The 18,957-nt window shown below is 39.5% G+C and overlaps 1 protein-coding gene across 1 annotated transcript in view; it reads right to left on the reverse strand.

Annotated features, from left to right (window-relative positions):
* ntn1a (netrin 1a) overlaps window positions 1-18,957 on the reverse strand; it is a 57,161-nt gene that overhangs the window by 4,197 nt on the left and 34,007 nt on the right. The window contains exons 4-6 of the mRNA XM_086296184.1: window positions 14,482-14,631; window positions 12,589-12,642; window positions 4,232-4,306 (exon numbers count right to left, since the gene is read on the reverse strand). Of these exons, the coding sequence (XP_086152310.1) occupies window positions 4,232-4,306; window positions 12,589-12,642; window positions 14,482-14,631 (279 nt within the window). The remainder of the gene's footprint in view (window positions 1-4,231; window positions 4,307-12,588; window positions 12,643-14,481; window positions 14,632-18,957) is intronic.

The following is an 18,957-nucleotide window of genomic DNA, read 5'->3' on the forward strand; positions in this document are numbered from 1 at the left end:
ATCAAAAAACATGCCAGGTTAATCTTGTGTATCATTTTAAGACATCAATTTGGACGTTTGGTTCCTGCTGTCCAATGCATGCTAAGATTTACAAATCAGAGGTTGATTGACAAGCTCAAAGTCCATGACGACAGTAGGCCAGCAATAAGAGGCTTGCATGTCTGTAAATTTTTCTTTAAAGCAAATCATCCAGCAGATTTTTCACTAAGAGACATTGCGGTAGACCGACTGGCATTGCCTTCCCTACAGCTATGCAGCTAGCATTCCAAAAACACTCAAAACTGTGGCTTTACCTTCTAATTTTAACAGTCCTTCCAAGCCAAAGTTTTTGCTTAAACAATTTAGTCTACAGATTGTTTTGGTCAAATCACTATGTCACTGGATATTTATTGAGCTAATCTCCTGCTTGCATGAGATATGCAGACATTTTTATTATTTTAATGAAGGCCTGGATTTTGTTTCAGTTTCCTATATCAGTCTTACCAAAGAGTAATGATGTCACAAAAGGGGGAAAGGGTTAGCCCATGATGCACATTAGGGATTATGTCACAAAATCCAGAGCTCTGACATTTCCAAGGCTGGAAGATCAAACCTCAGTATCCCCAAGTGTTTTAGATTTAAGAAGGTTTTGTTGATTTGCATTATTGCAGCAGAGGAAATCTTGGCATTTGAGTGCATTACAGCATTCTTGCATTGCCTCACCAAGGAAATATTTGTTCTTTTTGTATTTTTATTTTCAAAAGGGCTTTACATTATGACTAAAAGTGCATATCAGACTAATAAGACATTGAATAGGTTGCAGAAACACAGTTTTAATTCTTTAAAGAAGGTCAAATATGATGTGTACAAATCTAAATGGTGACAAATCAACTGAAATTGATTGAAAAGCAAGTACTGAATTGATAAAAGGAGGTAAGAGACATGTTTAAATTGACACCAATGTGCTATTAATCCCAGTAAAGTAAAAATTGGTAACCTAATTCTAACCTAGATTTTTTTCTCTATACCTGGTCAAGCTATCAGATGGAGCCCAGTATGCATTATGTCCATTTACTGACACAGCAGCGTGATTTGTAATGTGATTAGGAGACAGGGTAGGGCTATTAAAGACATTAGCTGGAAAGATACTCTGTTATATCACATGATTAATGTACTGATTCTGTCCTGTGAGAGGAGGAGTGAGGGAAAGTGAGAGTGAAGAAGAGGAGGAAAGAGAGCGTGTATCAATATACATTTTATTGAACCGATCTCTTCCCCCTGTACTTATGACACCAGTTTCGGAATGAACCATCTTGTCACAAGGTCACCTTCAGCACTTATGGAGCTGAACATCTTGGTGGTATTAAGTGTATACCCCTGTACTCAGGCCAGGTTTTGTATTATTGATTTTGAATCACTGCCTTCGGATTCATTTCATAAAATGGTGAAAATCTAAAACTGCTTCTAAAACCTTTTTCCAGCTGCAACAGTGTAGCTGAATAAAGGTGATTTTTGAAAACATATCTGTATCTGCGTGTAATTTTAGTTTCCATTATGCTATTATGTTTCAGTAATACTGGTTAAACCAGATCTTTTGTGTTATGCTTGTAGCACAGTAATTACATGTGCAATTTATTCTTCTGCGATGTATTAATGTATAAAACTATTATTTGTATAATAGTTTTATTTAGGCCTCAGTGTCATGGGAGCCCTAATGACCGTTGGCTGACCTAACAGTGACCTCTGCAGCACCTTGGATATACCAGCTGCCACCATGTACTGTTTGTGTTTGCACAACAGTTGCTGTGCACTGTGGACACTGAGATGCTTAAAGTGGCTGCACCAAGGATTTGCTGAGATGAGACATTTCCCCGGGCTTTGCATCCTCCTGTGACTGCTAATGTGCGTCTGCATATCAAATGCAGAAGCTTGTAGTGTCGTTTCCCTACGCAGCATGGGACACAGATCCCTGCTGATCCTTTCAAAACAGTGCAAAGCTATGGCTCCCTGGAGCCAACTTCTGCAGATTTACATTGTGTCTCAGTCAGCTTCGCTAAGCTTGAGTAAATACTGCACAGGGTTCTTGTTCTTGTCCGTAATTAGTCTTAAATATTCCGTTGCTAACTATGGATGGAAATGGATCCTTTAATGTATATTCCTGGCACAAAGCCACCCGGCAGAGAGAAGGTGAATTACACAGGGAATGACAAAGAACATAACACCACTGCTGGACTCACAGATTAAATTAAATATTTTAACTATGATCCAGCTCTGAAAAATAATTTAATTTAAGAGTTTGTAAAGGAAATTTAAAAAAACAAACAAACAAACAAACATATATTTTGTCTGTTGTTGTGCATGAACACATTAAATCTGCATGTGTTTATTCGATTGATTGTACACCATCATAACATGGCAGCCAAAGAGAATCCTTTTGGCTTCATGTTTTGATTAAATCACACTTAACAGCAGAGTTTCTATCTCAAGGTTTACGAACCTTCTCTGTTCAGACTCCCTAATTTACACCCTCTACCTAACAAGGCTCTGTATCTACACCCAAAAAGCATTAAAGAGAATCTTTTCTTTTCATTTGTCTCTTGCTTGGCAGTCGTTCAGCCATCAGTACCAGCACACCTACGAGACATGCCAAATCAATTTTGGAGCCTCTCCTGCTGTCTTGTCTTTGGATATGTACATACTGTAGATAAGGGTACTCCGGATTGTGTTGAGTGATCGTTTCTCCAGCGCGTCATACTGATGCCTCTTTTTATCTCTACATCTCCTCACCCTCAAATGGGTGCTGCCTACTGTTATCACTCAGTTTTAATAGTGGTGTTTTAGTGGTCCAGTGCATTCTGCCATTCTGCGCAATTCCACAAAGCAGTAAATTCATTGGCCAGGAGACTTTGTCTTTACACTCATTTTTCTTTTTTTTCTCCACTTTAAAAAAAAAAGAAAAAGAAAAAGAAAATTCATTTAACTAACTTAAATTAGTCAAGATAAGGGAACAGATGTGTCTCACCATTACCCTAATCAAAGGCATTATGGTGCCACTGTTAAAGGTCATGCATTTCTAGGACACCAGTCATCTGACAGAATGACACCGATGTCTCAGTGTTTCTTGTGCACCATTATTCCCAAACATATTTCCTCATTTGGTGTTTAATAGTAATGGTAGAGGTATTTACTGGGTTGAGATATGCTTGCTAGGCAGACCATATTATGGCATACTCATTTAGTTCCCCCTCATGCCCTACATTTGGGGTGGATTGGTTTTTAAAATTGTATTTGTTACACATCTGTGTTAATGTATAAATAAAATATAATACAACAGCACAATAAAAGTATGCATTTTTAATCTTGATTTTAGAAGAAATGCTAACTTGGTTTTGAAATTTCCAGCATTTTCTGCCTTTTGACAAAAAACAAAAAAAATCACGCGTGGACCGCAACACATTTGAGAGACAAGGTTTTTCTCACGCCACTAGCATCAAGTTAGGCACTGGTGGAAGAGGAGGTGTCTATAAGCTGACCCTTTAACTCCTGCAAATCCTAACAGAACAAAGTCCAGGCATGTCCATCAAGCTGCTGAAGTATGCTCCAGGATGCCGCTGCTTGGTTGACTAGTTCAGCAGCCTGACTTCAATCAGGGGAGGGGCCAGAGGGACAGGAAGAGGGGAGAGGTCATATGTCTTATCCACACCTTGAATGGGGTGGCAGACTGATGGTCACAGGAATTCACCAAGAAACACATCAGCTGTGGGGGAAGTGGCCTTTCTTAATGAGGATCTCTTAAAGAGCTCCCACTGTCTGTCATACTGACTTGCTTTATCCGCTGGAGTCTTATTCGACTGTTCAGAGATAACCCTTCCAGCACACACGCACACACATCTTCTCCCTCTCTGTCCTTCTGTTTGTCTGCCTCTCTCTTCCTCCTTGAAGATCTGTTGTCTTCTGTTTGATCCATTGACTCTCTGTTCTCAGAAAGCTGTAGTAAGACATCAGTAAAATGCCTCGCCTGAAAACTATTGCTGCTTCCCAGCAACGTTCTGGGCTGGATGCATAACACTGAAGGTACTTTGATTGTAGGAGCAAACAAATGCATTCAAAGAAAGACTCTGCAGCAACACTGGGACTCCCTAAAAGTGCAAATTATTTGTTCTTAGAGACAGATTGATCTCAAAGTAAAGCAGATGTCTTCATAATGTAAATGTGAGTGGTTAAACAGGCTGCGCGTTGTTTGTTTACTCACCGTAATCTTTCTTGCAGTACTTCTTCATGTTGATTTTAAGTTTGCCTTTGGATGCCTTGCAGTAAGAGTCACAGTCTGCAAGAATAACAAAGAATCAAATATGATAACGAGTCATAACGCATCAAAGAATCTCTGCAATTTGGTTGCCAGTATTTATTTTTTCTGTGAATTAAACTGTTTGCATTTTTTTTTTAACAATTTCACTGTTCTTGGAAAATAATATTCTCAATTTAAGACATTTGAAAAAAAAATACTTGCACCCACAGCAAATTAACTGATTTTGAATTTTTACTTAATCAGAAAAGAATCATCCCAGAATTTTCCACTTTGTCCTTTGATTAAAGGAAATTTTACCTTCTGAAAAAATCTTATAATTAATTAAATCATTATTAGTTAACATAGTTATACCATACTTAATATGATATTTTAGTAATACCACAATTAATATGGTGGTATTAAATTAATATTAAAATGATTATAATAATTCATGATTTTAGTAGGAAAACGTTATATTTGATATTCATAATTATTTAAATAAAACATATCTATTTGAGATTTAAAGCTTTAAATGCTTCTATTGCATGTAGTAGAATCTGGAAAGCCTAAACTTGTTCACTGAGTTTCAAGTTTAGGAAGAAAAATGACAGAACAATAAATAAAGAAATAAATAAACATTTTTTTTATTGTCCAACAGCACAATCTCATCATGTGTGATGGTCTTATAAAAGCACCTGATGTTATCAGCACAGTGTTTTGAGAGATTTAAAAGAAAAAGTGCCAAGAACCCACTCAGACGGTGGGAATAATTTAGGCCTATGCAGACCACCCGACATTTACTTCATCCCCCACCTCCACCCAAATCTCACCACACTTGTCACCTCAGCCCCCGACCTTCTGAAAAAAAAATAGCCCTGGGATCACTTCAAGGCCCCACAGAGGACCACGTCAAGCTTTTGCATTTATTGCAGGGGGGGCACGCAGGGTTGTCAGCTATTTGAGGGAGTGGAAGGTGGGGAGGTGGAGGGGGTCAATGCCACACAAAGGGAGGTCAGGAAGGGAAAATTAGCCATCCATGAAGTGTTAGGCAAAGGACCCTCATTTTGGGGGTGCGTCCATTCTGGAGCCGTGAAGAAATGAATACCTCATGCAGGCAGCGGTGTCATCCAAATCAGCTTAGAGCACTCTGCTGAGAGGAAGCTCTCAAAGACAAGTATGTATTTACATATTCTTTGAGGCAGATGAGGTGAACATTTGATTTTTCATCCACATCATTCGATGTACACTGTTCAGAAAGATTTTTGGCCAGGAAAATATATTAAAATGTATGTATTCATGAGCGGTGGATATTAGTGTTCACTGTGGTTCAATAAAGAAAATAATGAGCCGCACACTGCAAGCACAGTATGGCATACAGCCACAGGGCTGTATTAAAGGTATGCAAATATACAAGATACGAAATCTCTGCAGGTTAGGAAAATATTTACATCTGTGACTCTACGTGTGTGTCCTCCACGTCATCATATTGTGCTCTTGCAATGGTGTTTTTTAATTATTGAAAGTGAACTGCTTTTACGTTACAGCCTTGTTCCTTGTCCAAATAGACCCACGACAGTATGCCATCAGTTTTATGGTTGGCCATAAGCTGACGCAACCTCCACTTGCCTCAGTAATCCAGAAACTATGTTGCTGCTACAATGTAGTGATTGCCCCATGCAGTGCTGTAATGCATCATCTACTTACAGTGCATGCCAAAATAATGTCATGTTAGGGGAATATCAGGGGAATGAAATCTGTTTTTTCAGTGTTTTTGCTCTCTCTCTCTTTTCAGACTGCCGACAATATTATTATTATTATTATTATTATTATTATTATTATTATTATTATTATTATTATTATTATTATTATTATTATTATCATCAATAATAATAATAATAATAATAATAATAATAATAATAATAATAATGATAATAAATTAAGAGAGACAAGGATGAAGAGCATGTTATAGTGTTAAAGAGTGACCAGTGTAGTGGAGGGCAGACTGGCACTTTCAGGCAAACTTGATATGAGCAAACATCATTTATGTGACCAAATCTTTGGTCGTGCTTTTTATTTTCATATTTACTTGAGTTGAATTGAGTTGAATGAGGTTGCCCGGGGAACACCACAACAAGAAAAAATGCACCCCCCCCTGCGAAAAAGAGAAGGGGGTGGGAGAATAGATATTGGTAGTGAGCGAAGGGGTGGAGAGGTTGACAAAAAAAGAAAGAAAAAGGGAAATTTAAGGGAGGGGGTGGGAGGAACAAGACAAGGTCCAGAAATTTAAGGAAAACCCCGAAATTGAAGCTGGTAGTCTCGTGAACTGGTTAGAAAGGGCAAAAAGCTGGTGCTGGTGGTAGTAAACAGAGAATGTAACAAAAATAGGAAGAGTACATGAAGAAGGGGAGCCTACATGAGTTGCACCTGATTACCATGTAAATGATCGAAGGGGGAGGGTGCCCCCCCACCCCCCACCCTCCCCCTTCAATGGAAAGGAGGCTTTGTTTTCTCATAACCCCCCTCCCTCCCCGATACCATCATGATACTTCTCTTTGATAGCCTTTCGTTCCCCATTAGTGTACCCCTGAGACACAGCTCCAGGCCCCGCTGAGATCACCCCAAGATCCCCATTTAGGGCCAGGCAGTCCCCTACAGTGAGGACAAATGTTCCCTTTGTGAAAGCGTTACAAGCTGGAGAAGTGGAAGCAGTCCCCTAATACTGAGCTAAGATGTGCTTTGGGCAGAGTAGATGTAGTTACTACAGCGCTTTGTTTCCTGCCTTTCAGCACTGAGAAGTGTGTAACTGAGAGGTGGACCTTTGCCCCTTCTATTAAAGTACTGTACGACTCCTTACCCTAATCGTTTTCATTAAAGCTGCTTCGAGACAGAATGCATTAGTGCTCAGTTTTATGTGTTTGGACCGGTACTTTACAGCGCTGAAAAAAGGAGCAGTACAAATGTCTTCATTACGTTCAGCAACAAATATTCAGAGGACTGCTCAGACTTGTAGATCAAAATCTATACACAGCACTCCTCATCGTACTTTTATTGATTTGCTAATGCTGTCATAATAACAGCAAACCAGAGATATTTAAGATATTTATTTACTTTTTTTTGATGTACTGATCAGTTTTGATATTTGAGGCTATTTTGTGCTAATAGCGCGTTAATGATCAGAGGCTACTAATAAAATTTAAAATGCTTTCAGTTGGTTGTTTTATTGATTTTGTGGTTGATTTTCAAAGTTACAATATTAAAAAAATCTCTTAATTAAAAAATTTATAGTAAGAGGAAATTTCAGAGATATCTTTAAGTAAAAAATGTAAAATGTAAAATAGTATTAGTTAATTTATAAAATACATTGTATTTTATAACATATCCTTATAAGCCAGTAAATTTCCATACACATACAAGTAGCACACACTAACACCAAACCTTTCAGCTTTATTCCCATCTTTATTCTAAAATAGGGGTTTGTTCATATACCATACCTACTATAACAAAGCATTTTATTCTATTTTGTATAGTATGTTATTCTATTTTATCTGATCCTATTCTATTGGGTTTTTCATAACTTTTATGCAGAGGAACTATTTCCCTATGGGGACTAACACATACACATTACATTACATTACATTACATTACTTTCTGCCATGACCTAAAAATGGGTGGGACTAATAAAGGTTTGTCTTATCTTATCTTATCTTATCTTATACAAAAAAGTATTGCAAAATGTTTCTTTTTTCTGTCTGTTGACACTGTTTTGGGAATTATGTAGTGATAAAAAGAGTTATCCAAAATCCCTTCAGCATGAACCTTCCACTCAAATGTGTCAACAAAATGAAACGAGAATTTTGAACGTGGTTTTATCCAGTGTTCGTGTTTCCATTGTGGGAAAGTATGCAAATTATAGCAAATTTGCACATATAATGCCTCACTTACATATCTAAACATTAAAATACTCAAAAGCTTGTAAATTAAAAAATAATTGTCTCTATGTAAGTACTCAACTAGTGAAGTTTCATGGTGATACGTGTCATTTTTAGATGAAAATTGAGGCCACAGAAGAGTGCTTAATCTTTTTTATTTTCTTTTTTGTGTGGGCTTGAATTTTTATTTTTCATATTTAAAATGAAGAATGCAATTTGTAGCACTCTTATGGAGAAGTTTGGAGTGTGGCTGCAGTTTTCTGTGAGTGCAAGGTGAAGGAAACATTGCACAGAACACCCGTCAAACTATAATGGATTATTGATGTGATCAAAATTTATCTTGATATCTCTTCATACTGTAAAGAAACATTGACAGCCAGCACCGGGACATAACAGACACCTTGGCATGCAAGCTAAAGTAAACAAAAGCAGTGTGGAGAAATAGCATGGTGAAGGTGAATGCAATGCAAATGAAGCAGTCAGTACTTTAGAGTTATACAGAGAAGGACTGGAATGCAAACAACTTAACATTCAGCCAAGAAGTCTGCATCGTTTGTAGCAGAGTAAATGCCAAAGTGCCTAGCTGTCCTTTAGTATATATATAAAATTAAATATTTAAAATGATTAATAATATTAACATTTGGGTCACAGTGAGAGCTGCTCAGGGAGCTGTGTGATTGCATATACTTGTACAGTATGCACGTGCTACAGCTTTGCAGTTACAGTTGATTTTAAAACTATGCAAAGCTGCTCTTAATGTTTAAATGCAAGTGAACATGTGTGAACATGACCACAGAGGCAAGAGGCATCAAAGGTAGAAGAACAGTGAGACAAGAAGGTGTAAATGATGGCCCGGGAGGAGGGCTTTCTCCCTGAAGCAGACTGATTGAGAAACAAATTGCAGCAAATAAAGCACGTAATTAGATTTCAGAGCCCAGTGTGCTGCCATGCAATGCGCTCCATTGTTCTGTGCCGGGCTGCTTACATTAGAACTGTGAGTTTGGATCCCGTCCAGCAAAGAAAGACAGAGTAAAAAAGGGGAAAGAAAGAAAAGGAGCCCCCTCCTACTTTTTCTCATTGTATTGTCATTGAGCAAAGGATGGTTTGCTTTCAGCCACCAACAGGCAGAGAAGAGAGGCTATTAGAATTCTTGACCCGATTCGAGATTTTATTTTGGGTGGTGTGCAATCAATTCCGATGAGCTGGGGCATCGCCCATTACTGTAACTGCTCCGTTTTAAATCAGCATGGAGTCCTGTAGGGTTTCTCTGAAAGCTTAGCTGGGGGAAATAAATATGGCAAGAATTTAATGGCATAAAGCAGCAAATAAATTTCAGATAAAAGTTTAACGATGATTTGATAACGTGTGCTTCTGTTTTGGCTCTATTTTTTCTTAACTCAGTGTCTTTTTACTTGTATTTATTCTCTCTCTATCTATCCCACGTCGACACGGCCGTAAAGCACGCTGGGCTCGACTCGTACTCAACAGGGTGTGTAAAGCAAGACTCATGTTCAAAAAATCCGAGGAGGGGTTCGCCACAGATCCTGATCACTTCCAGCTTCAGACACGTCACACACACATACAGTATGTAGGGCTGAACCTTGTTATGCTTATAAGTATCATCATGGTCACTCCAATTCTCCTTCTCCTCATCATCATTAGTTACTTTCACATCCTGTGTATTCTGACGGGCCAGGGCGGCCATCGCAGGTCATCTGCAGTTAATCTCCTCCACATTTCGTTGCTGTTCAGACATCTCTGTCGTGACCCGTGGGAGTGGCGACTCACGCCATCCATGACCTACCAGCACAATGTGTGTTTTGTCTGCGCTACACCATCGGAGGTATTCTCCATGCATTCCAACCCTCCGTGTGGTCAGAAAGGGGGGAGAGCCCTACTGCAGGAGACAAATTAATATCCACTCCATGTTCCCTCATAACCTCCATTCACACCCTCCGCCTCCCGGCAAGCTCCACTCCCCGCCTTCAAGCAAGGCGCAAAGAGACACCTGCCTCATAGCTGTCAGCCCAACACCTCATACTCAACACCTCATCCGATTTTTTTCATATTTATTTCTAAATTAACTTTCCGTGTTTCTTAACTCATGCTCAAATCTTTGTCTTCAGAATCTCAATTTTTCACACACTCCATTTACATTTAATTTTTTCTCGTTTTCTTCATTTTCCAAACTTTTTGCAGGTAATCCACCATTTCTCACTTTTGTTCCTCTTCTTCTATCCCTTGTATACATTTTCTTATATGCTTTTAATAAAAAAGTAATAAATGGTAGATAAATTTAATTTAATTGTGTAAATTTAATTTAATGTGGGTAAAGTGCAAACGGCCTCGCTCTCGTGTCTTTTTTGATCTGATCGCCATCTCCCCCGAGTACATTGGGTACAACAAAAGGCATAACGCATTTCAAAAAAAGCTTTAAAAAAGTTGGAATACTCTTTCTCCTGCTGCTAACTAATAATAATGATGCGGATAATAATCATAATCACTTTTTTTTTAGTATGCAGTACTGTGCAGAAAAAACGAAACTGTTGAATACTGCATACAAGCCACATCTGTTTGCAATCATGAAGTGATATCATAGCTGCAGGAATACCAGGTTGAGCAGAGGTGGGTTTGCTGTGTGACCCCATGAAGAGGCTCGGAGGATAATGTATGCATCCTCTGGGCCTCAAGACCGGGCGGGCTAGAAGACCAATCGCTATTCATGCTTCTGACATGACCAACAGAGGATGTCCGTCACCTTACAGTCTGCTTGATTTTAGCCTCAAGGAAGAACAGATTGCCTGGTGGGTCATAATTCACACTTTAACACTATCTCCATCAAAAGGGATGATTTAATTAATACAGTTAGTGGAAACGATAAATATGCACAAATTATGTGAAAGTCTATTTTCTTTCAGAATCAGAATCGTGTTTATATGTTTATATGTGCAGACACATACAAGGAATTTGTATGTGTCTTTCCTGTGTTGTCACATTGAATTAGCATTTTTTAAGTTAACAAAATAAATATATAAAAGTAAAAATCCCTCAGAATATGTCCTACACCCTAAAGTAGACAGATTCCTGACAAGGGGCGCCCAGAGAAACTCCAGATATTGTAGCTCTGCACCACCCACAGTGTTATGTGAAGACAAAGCGTGAAACAGAGGGAGACGAAGGAGGTGGAGGAGAGTGAAAAGAGACTTAAAGAGAAAAGAAAAGAGGTGGAGGAGGGTTGGACAACAGCGATAGCTGGACTGTGCTGTCAGTCAAAGCTGTTCAGGGAAGATTTGAAACCTCAGAGCACCAAACAGCTGCAGAAAGCCCTTATGCACACACACACTCGCTTACAGACATGTATATATGTTGGGCCTCTTCCATTTTGATTTGAGAGGGAGAAAAAAAACATGGCACGAGCCAGATCAGCTTTTTCCACTGTGTGTGAAAGAAAAAGTGGTACTGATTCGAACACTGTTCATACAGTCACAGCACGTCTCTTTAGGAAGTAGAAAATGTGGGTTTTTCCACTTTTCTGTTTTCTGGCAGCATTTATGCCATTTCCTGGGTAACTAATTGAGCCTGCCACAACCCTCAGTAGTGACATATCACCAGAAATCTAACCAGTTGATAAGCTGACAGTTGATTCTAGAATCTCTAAATTTGAGCACTAATATTCATTCTTATTTCAGTTACATAGTTATATTTCCCATTATTCTATCTACTCTAATAACTGTTATATACAGATATCAACACTTATATGCAGATTATAAACAAAACTGCATTTAAAGTAGTAGCAGTATCTGATATTCCATGCCTTATCCTCATCTTATGTTCCTCAATTAAAGACTGGACAGCAAACCAAATGTTACAGAACTGTTTGAAACAGAAGAATACCAATACATCCTTTGCTAAGTTACAAAATCCAGATCCCTCCATCACTCCTCCTCTTACTACACTGCATCAGAGAGGAAAGTGCGAGCTGGGAGAGATGAAATATCAAATCAAACAAACTACTGGAGCCCAATGCTGCACACTCAACCAACACCCCACTGTGCCGCAGTTAGACTGATTAATTGTGAAAGTGTGAGAGATTAAAGGAGGCACATCCCAGGGCTGCGGCTAATGGATTTAATATTCATGAACCCCCCAGTAATAAGGAGGGGAAAGGCAAGTGGGATCCAATTTATCCTGCACACTGTTTTTACACTTGTGGAAAAAATATGAGAGGACGAGGAACTAAACTGGTTAAAAAGCTCATACTGAATACATTTATCCTCCCACGGCATTTTCCTCGTTTCCTCTCGAGGACAAATGTGCTTTTATACTGATTTATAGCAACATATAGATAAATATGTAAAAGAGATTAAATGTTTTACTCTCAGCTGTGCTTACCTGATGGCTCCTCCGTGCTGCTGGATGGGGTTGTAGGAGGTGTGACTGGAATCTCTATTCCCAGAGAAAACATGACAGAGACACAAAGAAAGATCAGTTTCATTATTATGTGTATCTGCAGTGCATGTTCTAATGTTGCTGTGTGGACGTGTGGAGGTTGTTACAGGATGTAAATAGGCACATTTATTAAAGAAGCATGAAAATGTGTCACTGTTAGAGCCAGAAACTTAAACCTCTGTGATATATTCTGGCAAGGTTTCAGTGTTAATATTATAGAAGAAAATTTAGTAAATAAATTCCTGACGGGGCGTCTGGAAGATATCCTAATGGCAATGAACTGTGTCTTGGTGACGCAGGAGTTGAGTCTGAACTTGCTGCATGTTTTTCCTCGTCTGAAGTGCAACTTAGAGACCTATTTATTGTGTATCCTTTCTTGCAAGTTTGGATTCTGGCTTTCTTAAAAGCTTAAAATGTTATTTCATCTACCTGCTGGCTCCTTCAACATAAACAAGTCTGCCCATCTCACGCTTTGCTTCTTCCAAAACGCAAAAAGCATTACTAGGTGCTAAAATTGCATTACTAGCAGGGGGAATAATATATTTAAAGCCACGAAGTTGGTAGACTTTCCAGAATCGACTAATCTTGGTGGCTAATATGTATCTACATTTAAATGTATTAATATTAAATGTCTGTTTCAACGGTTTCCCGTGATTATTTTCATATCGGCTCGAAATAAAATATCTCCCTCTACTGTAACTGCAACTTACTGCAACTTCTGCATGTATGTACATTTCACATTTTGGAGAAGCAAAGTGTGAAATGGACACGGATGCAGAAGTTGCAGTAAGTTGTGGTAGGCCGGCGTGTCTGTTACACGCTTTGTTGTAATATGTCGGTATAATGCTTTTTTTATTTTATTGTTGCATTGTGAAGAGAAAGGGCTCAATCAAAAAGACTTCTAGATTATTCACGTAGACTATGAGGAAAGAAGGAAAAGTGACATGCAAGGAAAGACCCTGATACACTGAGGGAAGTGGTGTGGTGGTTTCAGCGGTGCAGTGAAGAGTGTTTAAGGAGACAAAGAAACAATCAAGTCTTTAGGTCAATTAAAATGAGATTTTCTCAACTTACACAGACAAAAACCTGCTTTCTAAAAGTATGTCTCATCTGCATGCTTGTCCTGGAGGTCCATTTGCTGATGTTGATCTGCTCACATGAGTGCACATCTGCATTATGTGATATTTAGACGATAGGTCTAATTCTAATATTTTACTTGTGTAAATTTAAACTGACAACAGTGGGAAGTAATATAAACTCAAACTCATAAACACATGTACTGAACATTAAACTGGATGAGCAGTCAAATGTTTTGCTTTAAAGGAGAGAGACAATTCATTGAGAGAGTCCGTTAAGTTTTCTTATGCTGGATACTGCAGCCCCTCTCTCTCTTATCCTGTCTTGAGGTACAGACCTTCTCTCATGCGATTTCATATATTTTGATCTTTTTGTCTTCATTACAATGGCTTGTAAATAATAAATTAAAAGGTAGTACACTTTAGTCATCCCATGAGACATTGTGGTAGCTTAGAGAAGCTGACACAGCTCTTTATTCAGATTAATGGAGCCAACAAGTGTGTGCAGCCATAACCTTGGGGTTCACTTTTAATGGTGTGTTTTTTTTAAACTAGGAAAATTCTGGACCTAAAAAAAGATTAGAAGTTGAGAGAGATGCACTCTTCTGAAGAAAAGTGTAAAACAGTGTATGATGGGTTTGTATCACATGTTTGTGTGTGCTATTTGAATATGTACATATGCCTGTCATCACACCTGACCTTTTGCCAGGCCATGTTGTGCTACAGTGAGGCAGATGTGGTAAAGACTGGTTCAACGTACTTATGCAGGGGGCAATGGGCGAGCGGCTCTGCTGGTAGCCTTTAGCACAGCGGTTGCACGTGATACCAGTCACGCCGTCTTTACAGGGACATTGTCCTGTGGTTTGGTTACAGGTTTTGCCAGCAGCACCCACGGGATGGCAATCACATGCTGTGAGGAAACAGAGGAAGAAAGAGAGGCACAGTGAGTGGTCACACACACACACACACACATGTGGGGAGACACAAACATATACTATATCTATAGAGAGTGCAGGTGGGTACACAGCAGCAGTGTGTCAACAACAATAGAGTGGTGAGAGACAGGTGGAGGCGTGCACAGAGAGACAGAACTTACACACGTCCAACGTGGACCCGACCGAGTTGAATCGTGAGTGAAGGAGCAACACATCCTCCAAGTCTACAGACACTTCCTGACATTTTGGCACTCTGTGTGTTGTAGCCATCATTTAAATGCCGCCCTAACACAGATCACAGATATGTCTGTTTATATATGTACCTCTGCAAGTGAGTGAGGCTGAATTTCTATTTGAGCTGGAGACGTGAAGTGAAGAGGAAAGTTTGTGCATGTTTACCAAATGATAAAATAATGGAGGATAATCCTAATTGCCTGTTTCTGATTATTCTCAGGCTTTGAAGGTGAGCCTAAAACGTCTGTCATACTTCCTCCCACACTGGGGGGTCTATCGAACACATATGCTTCAGGAATGTAATCATTTTCCAAAGCCCCCCCCCCCCCTCCCCCCCCCCCTCCCCTTTTAATCCAAACCCTTAATTTATTTCACAGCCAAACCGGTCGTGTTTGGTGTTGAGTAATAGTTGTCTTAGAGGGGTTATTTTGTGTTTTCATCTGCTTTTGGTCTAAATAGTAGTGATTCTGACATGGAGGGGGAGTTAAGAGAAATAATAGGTCTTTTATACTGCAATTCTTGACAAGCTAATCCAGACCAGACCTAATCTATCACCATTTTCACATTTTTACTTGAAACGCCTGCAAAGCCAAAAACACAGTTTGTCAACAAACTCACAGCGCCATATTCTTCACTGTGGAAAGATTAGATTTTCTGCTTATTTCCTGGAAACCTCGCTGCGCTATCTCTCCGAGTCGGGCCAACTCCGCTCACTCATCTCCCTTCCCTTAAGATTTTTTTTCCCGACTGTGTCAAATGTCACCGTTAAAATCTTCATAGGTGCAGGTTAAATAATGTGTGTCGGGTTTTTTTTAACCACACAGATTGGTCAGTTCCACTAATGTTTTTTTTTTCTTTTGGGTGGTTATATGAAAAGATTGAATGGTGTGGTGTCAGTTACAATGCATTGAGATCTTGTGATTTCTTTATCTTTACTTTGATCATGAGCAGGGATGTGGTTTTTATTTAGAGATGGGTTGTATACCTGACGAGCTCTCGGGGAGATCTACGTTACAGTTGTTCTTGGGGAAAACACTGCTCTAAAGCATTAATGTAACTGTAAAAGTTTTCTTTATAACTGACTTCTCACTCTTGGAAATAACACAATTGTTGATTTGTGAGATATTCCAAAAAATCAGCCACACGACTACGGGACAACTCTGTTCTCCAGCTGAAGTAAGTGTTTTTGTGATAAGGTCTATGTGTCAGTGGGGTGCCTCTTCTCTTCTCTGTATCACACTCTGTTTTATCTCTGTTGCTTGTTTCCTGTGTTCCAGCTTCTGTGCTGCTCTTATCTGTTTTTGGTGTGTGTGCATGCATGTGTGTTTGTGTGTTGTGTGAGAGCCAGAGAGCTAGAAAGCGTACTTGGACTGTTGAGCCTTCTTATCAGACTCAGAAAGCCCCCCTCATTGTGTGTGTACCTATTAGTACCTTTATCAGACCAATCTGTCACTGCTTTCATTGCTTAGCTGTTCCCTCAGAGGAACAATACACACACACATAGACCCAAACACATGGTTTCAGGAAGCCCAATAAAGACTGTGCAGGCTGCCCCGGCACGTCTTCATGCCTGTAAATTTACGAGAACGTCAGAGGAGTCCGATGCAGAGGAGGCAAAGCGAGTTTCTGCTTGGAGCTTCAGAGAGCTCAGGTTATGCTTTTAAGAGCGTGTGCCCATAATTTCAGCTCAGAGCCTCAAGCCTGCTAGTAAATCAAGGTGCACGGCACATGGTGTACAGGTGGCAAACACTCAGCCTCCTCCTCCTTCTCCTCCACATCTGGTCTTCTTCATCAGCTCGAGAGCCGACTGACTCGCTATCCTGTCCAGTGACAAATTGTCCGACTCAGTGACACACCTGTCGACTAGAAGACTGACTAACTCCAGAGGTGCAAGTGAGAGTTTCTGGTTTAAGTGTGTGTCCACTTAAACGGTTAAGTGGCCTTGTGCTGTGTTTCAGGGATACTCCAGATGGCTTGGGGAGATATGGGGACCAGAGGGCAAGAGGCCCTTCTTTCTCAACACTTCCAAGAAAGAAAAAAACTGAGAGACATCTAAAATAAGACCTGGATTATGTTTATAAGAGAACCTGCGACCATTTTCTAATAACAGAAAACCTGTAACCTGGGGGGTTAGCTATGCATTACTGCCATGTGTCTAGATGAAAAAGGAATTCCTGACACTAAAGGGAGCCTTTGCCGCTGGGAGTTGCGTTTTAAAGAATGAAAAACGTCCGCAGTTAATGAAGAGGGAAGAAGACTTTTTCAAAGGCAAGCGGTCGGGCCCAAGTCTGAGATTGCACAATGCAAGAATTTTGAGTTCTGCCTATCGTTTACCATAAAGCTGGTGTTTGAAGTCTGAACTCCACTCCCTCATTGGGTTTGTGCACACTGTGCCAGTAAGAATAATTTGTTGGCCCTGGATTAAAGCCAAGCTTCCTGAGTCTGTGTTCTATTATAATTAGGTTTCTGCTCCACAAGTATTTTTGAAGAGCAAAAGAAAGATGTGTGTTATTCAGTTGTTTTACTATAAACAGCCTTCTAAATGGCATGCGTACCTAATAGAGGGTGCATTCTTGCTTCTTGTATTTTTTAATGTTTTATTGAGGAGAATAATAGGGCTGCAATGGCCCGAGGAGTCGTGTTTTGGCCACCGCGAGAGCCGAAAATGTTCTTCAAGAGCTTATTTTGTGAATGATGTTTAATGCGCAACACATTAAAGACATGTGTGTTCTGCTAATTGATATCAGCACACCCCTGTAAAGAATAAAAAATACATTTTTAAAAGTTAAAAGCGAAGTAATGAAAAGCAATATTTTTCAAAACCCTCGTAGAAAACATTTTTATGTGTGGTCAATGAGAAAAAATTCAACTGTATCAATCGAAGACATATGCGAAGGAAGGAGGGTCGAAGGGTGCTATTCTGATTGAAACAGACTATCCCTCCGTCAAAGCCTAATTGTCCCCTGTACGCAGAATATGTTCCTCATCATCCAACTGACCAATGTAATTACATGATGGTTGATGTTCACATTTAAAGGCTCTGAAGGTTTGAACTTAATCCATCCATCGCAGAACCAGTGCCAAGCTCGAGATTAATTTGGTACATGTTTTGATGTTCTATGAGGAGAACTAATCAAGAGCAGGTCTTTTTTTATTTGCTGTGGACTTCTCTTGTATTTCTTTAGATATTGTAGTATTTAGCCCACAGAGCAAAGCTTGTGAACTAGATTGGACAGTTCACTCACTCTGCACTGCTTGACAAACATAAGACATGCCTTACTCTCCAAACACTGTATTGCTAAACACACCCTCAAGCTGGTGTATGTTAAATGCCAAATTTCCATGGTAGCAAGGCATTGCTGCTAGCTATTTTGACCCCTCCACCCTTCACAACTCACCTATAGGCTACACATTAGTCCCCAGGTTCTCTATATGACATATTTTGAGGGTAGTGAAGCACTCGGAGCCTGGAAACAAAATGTAACCATATTCTGCTACTGTATAACATAATTTTAAAAGACAGGACTAACTTTTGAAATAAGTATAGAAGTCATAAATAAAAAAATGGATCAGCTACTTAAACTTTAAACAGACATATTGCCATAGAGTTTTATGTATTATCTTTATTAAAGCATCAAAGACCACACAGACTGCTGCTTCTTGTCGTCTTTTCAAATCTGATCATTATCCCTTTAAGCTAAACTGAAATACACTCAGTATGTGTTATTTAGAGGCATCAAAGGGTTAAAGATACAAACAAGAGCTGACTGAAAATCCTTCTGAGTTTACACTCTTTCTCAATGAGGGGTAAAGTAATAAATTTCAGCCTGTGTATGTGGCCACCAGGCAGGGCTAACTTTGTAATAGATGTGCCTCTGCCCTTTTTTTCACTCCAGATGACCTCCTATGGAAACGGGCTGCTTTCTGAGAGGATTGTATTACACATATAAAAGCAAACTGGAGTTCTCCTCGACATGCCCGTGCTCCTGCAGCACTCATTCTTTTCCAAAGGCCACACGGCAAAGGGCTCTCTCTCTTTGAGTTCAATAAATAACCAGACCGCTTAA

This window comes from Aulonocara sp. 'chitande type north' Nkhata Bay, linkage group LG6, assembly GCF_057382095.1.
Source record: "Aulonocara sp. 'chitande type north' Nkhata Bay isolate Kocher_YH1m ecotype deep benthic linkage group LG6, A_spYH_male_GT1.1, whole genome shotgun sequence".
In the NCBI taxonomy this organism is placed as follows: domain Eukaryota; kingdom Metazoa; phylum Chordata; class Actinopteri; order Cichliformes; family Cichlidae; genus Aulonocara; species Aulonocara sp. 'chitande type north' Nkhata Bay.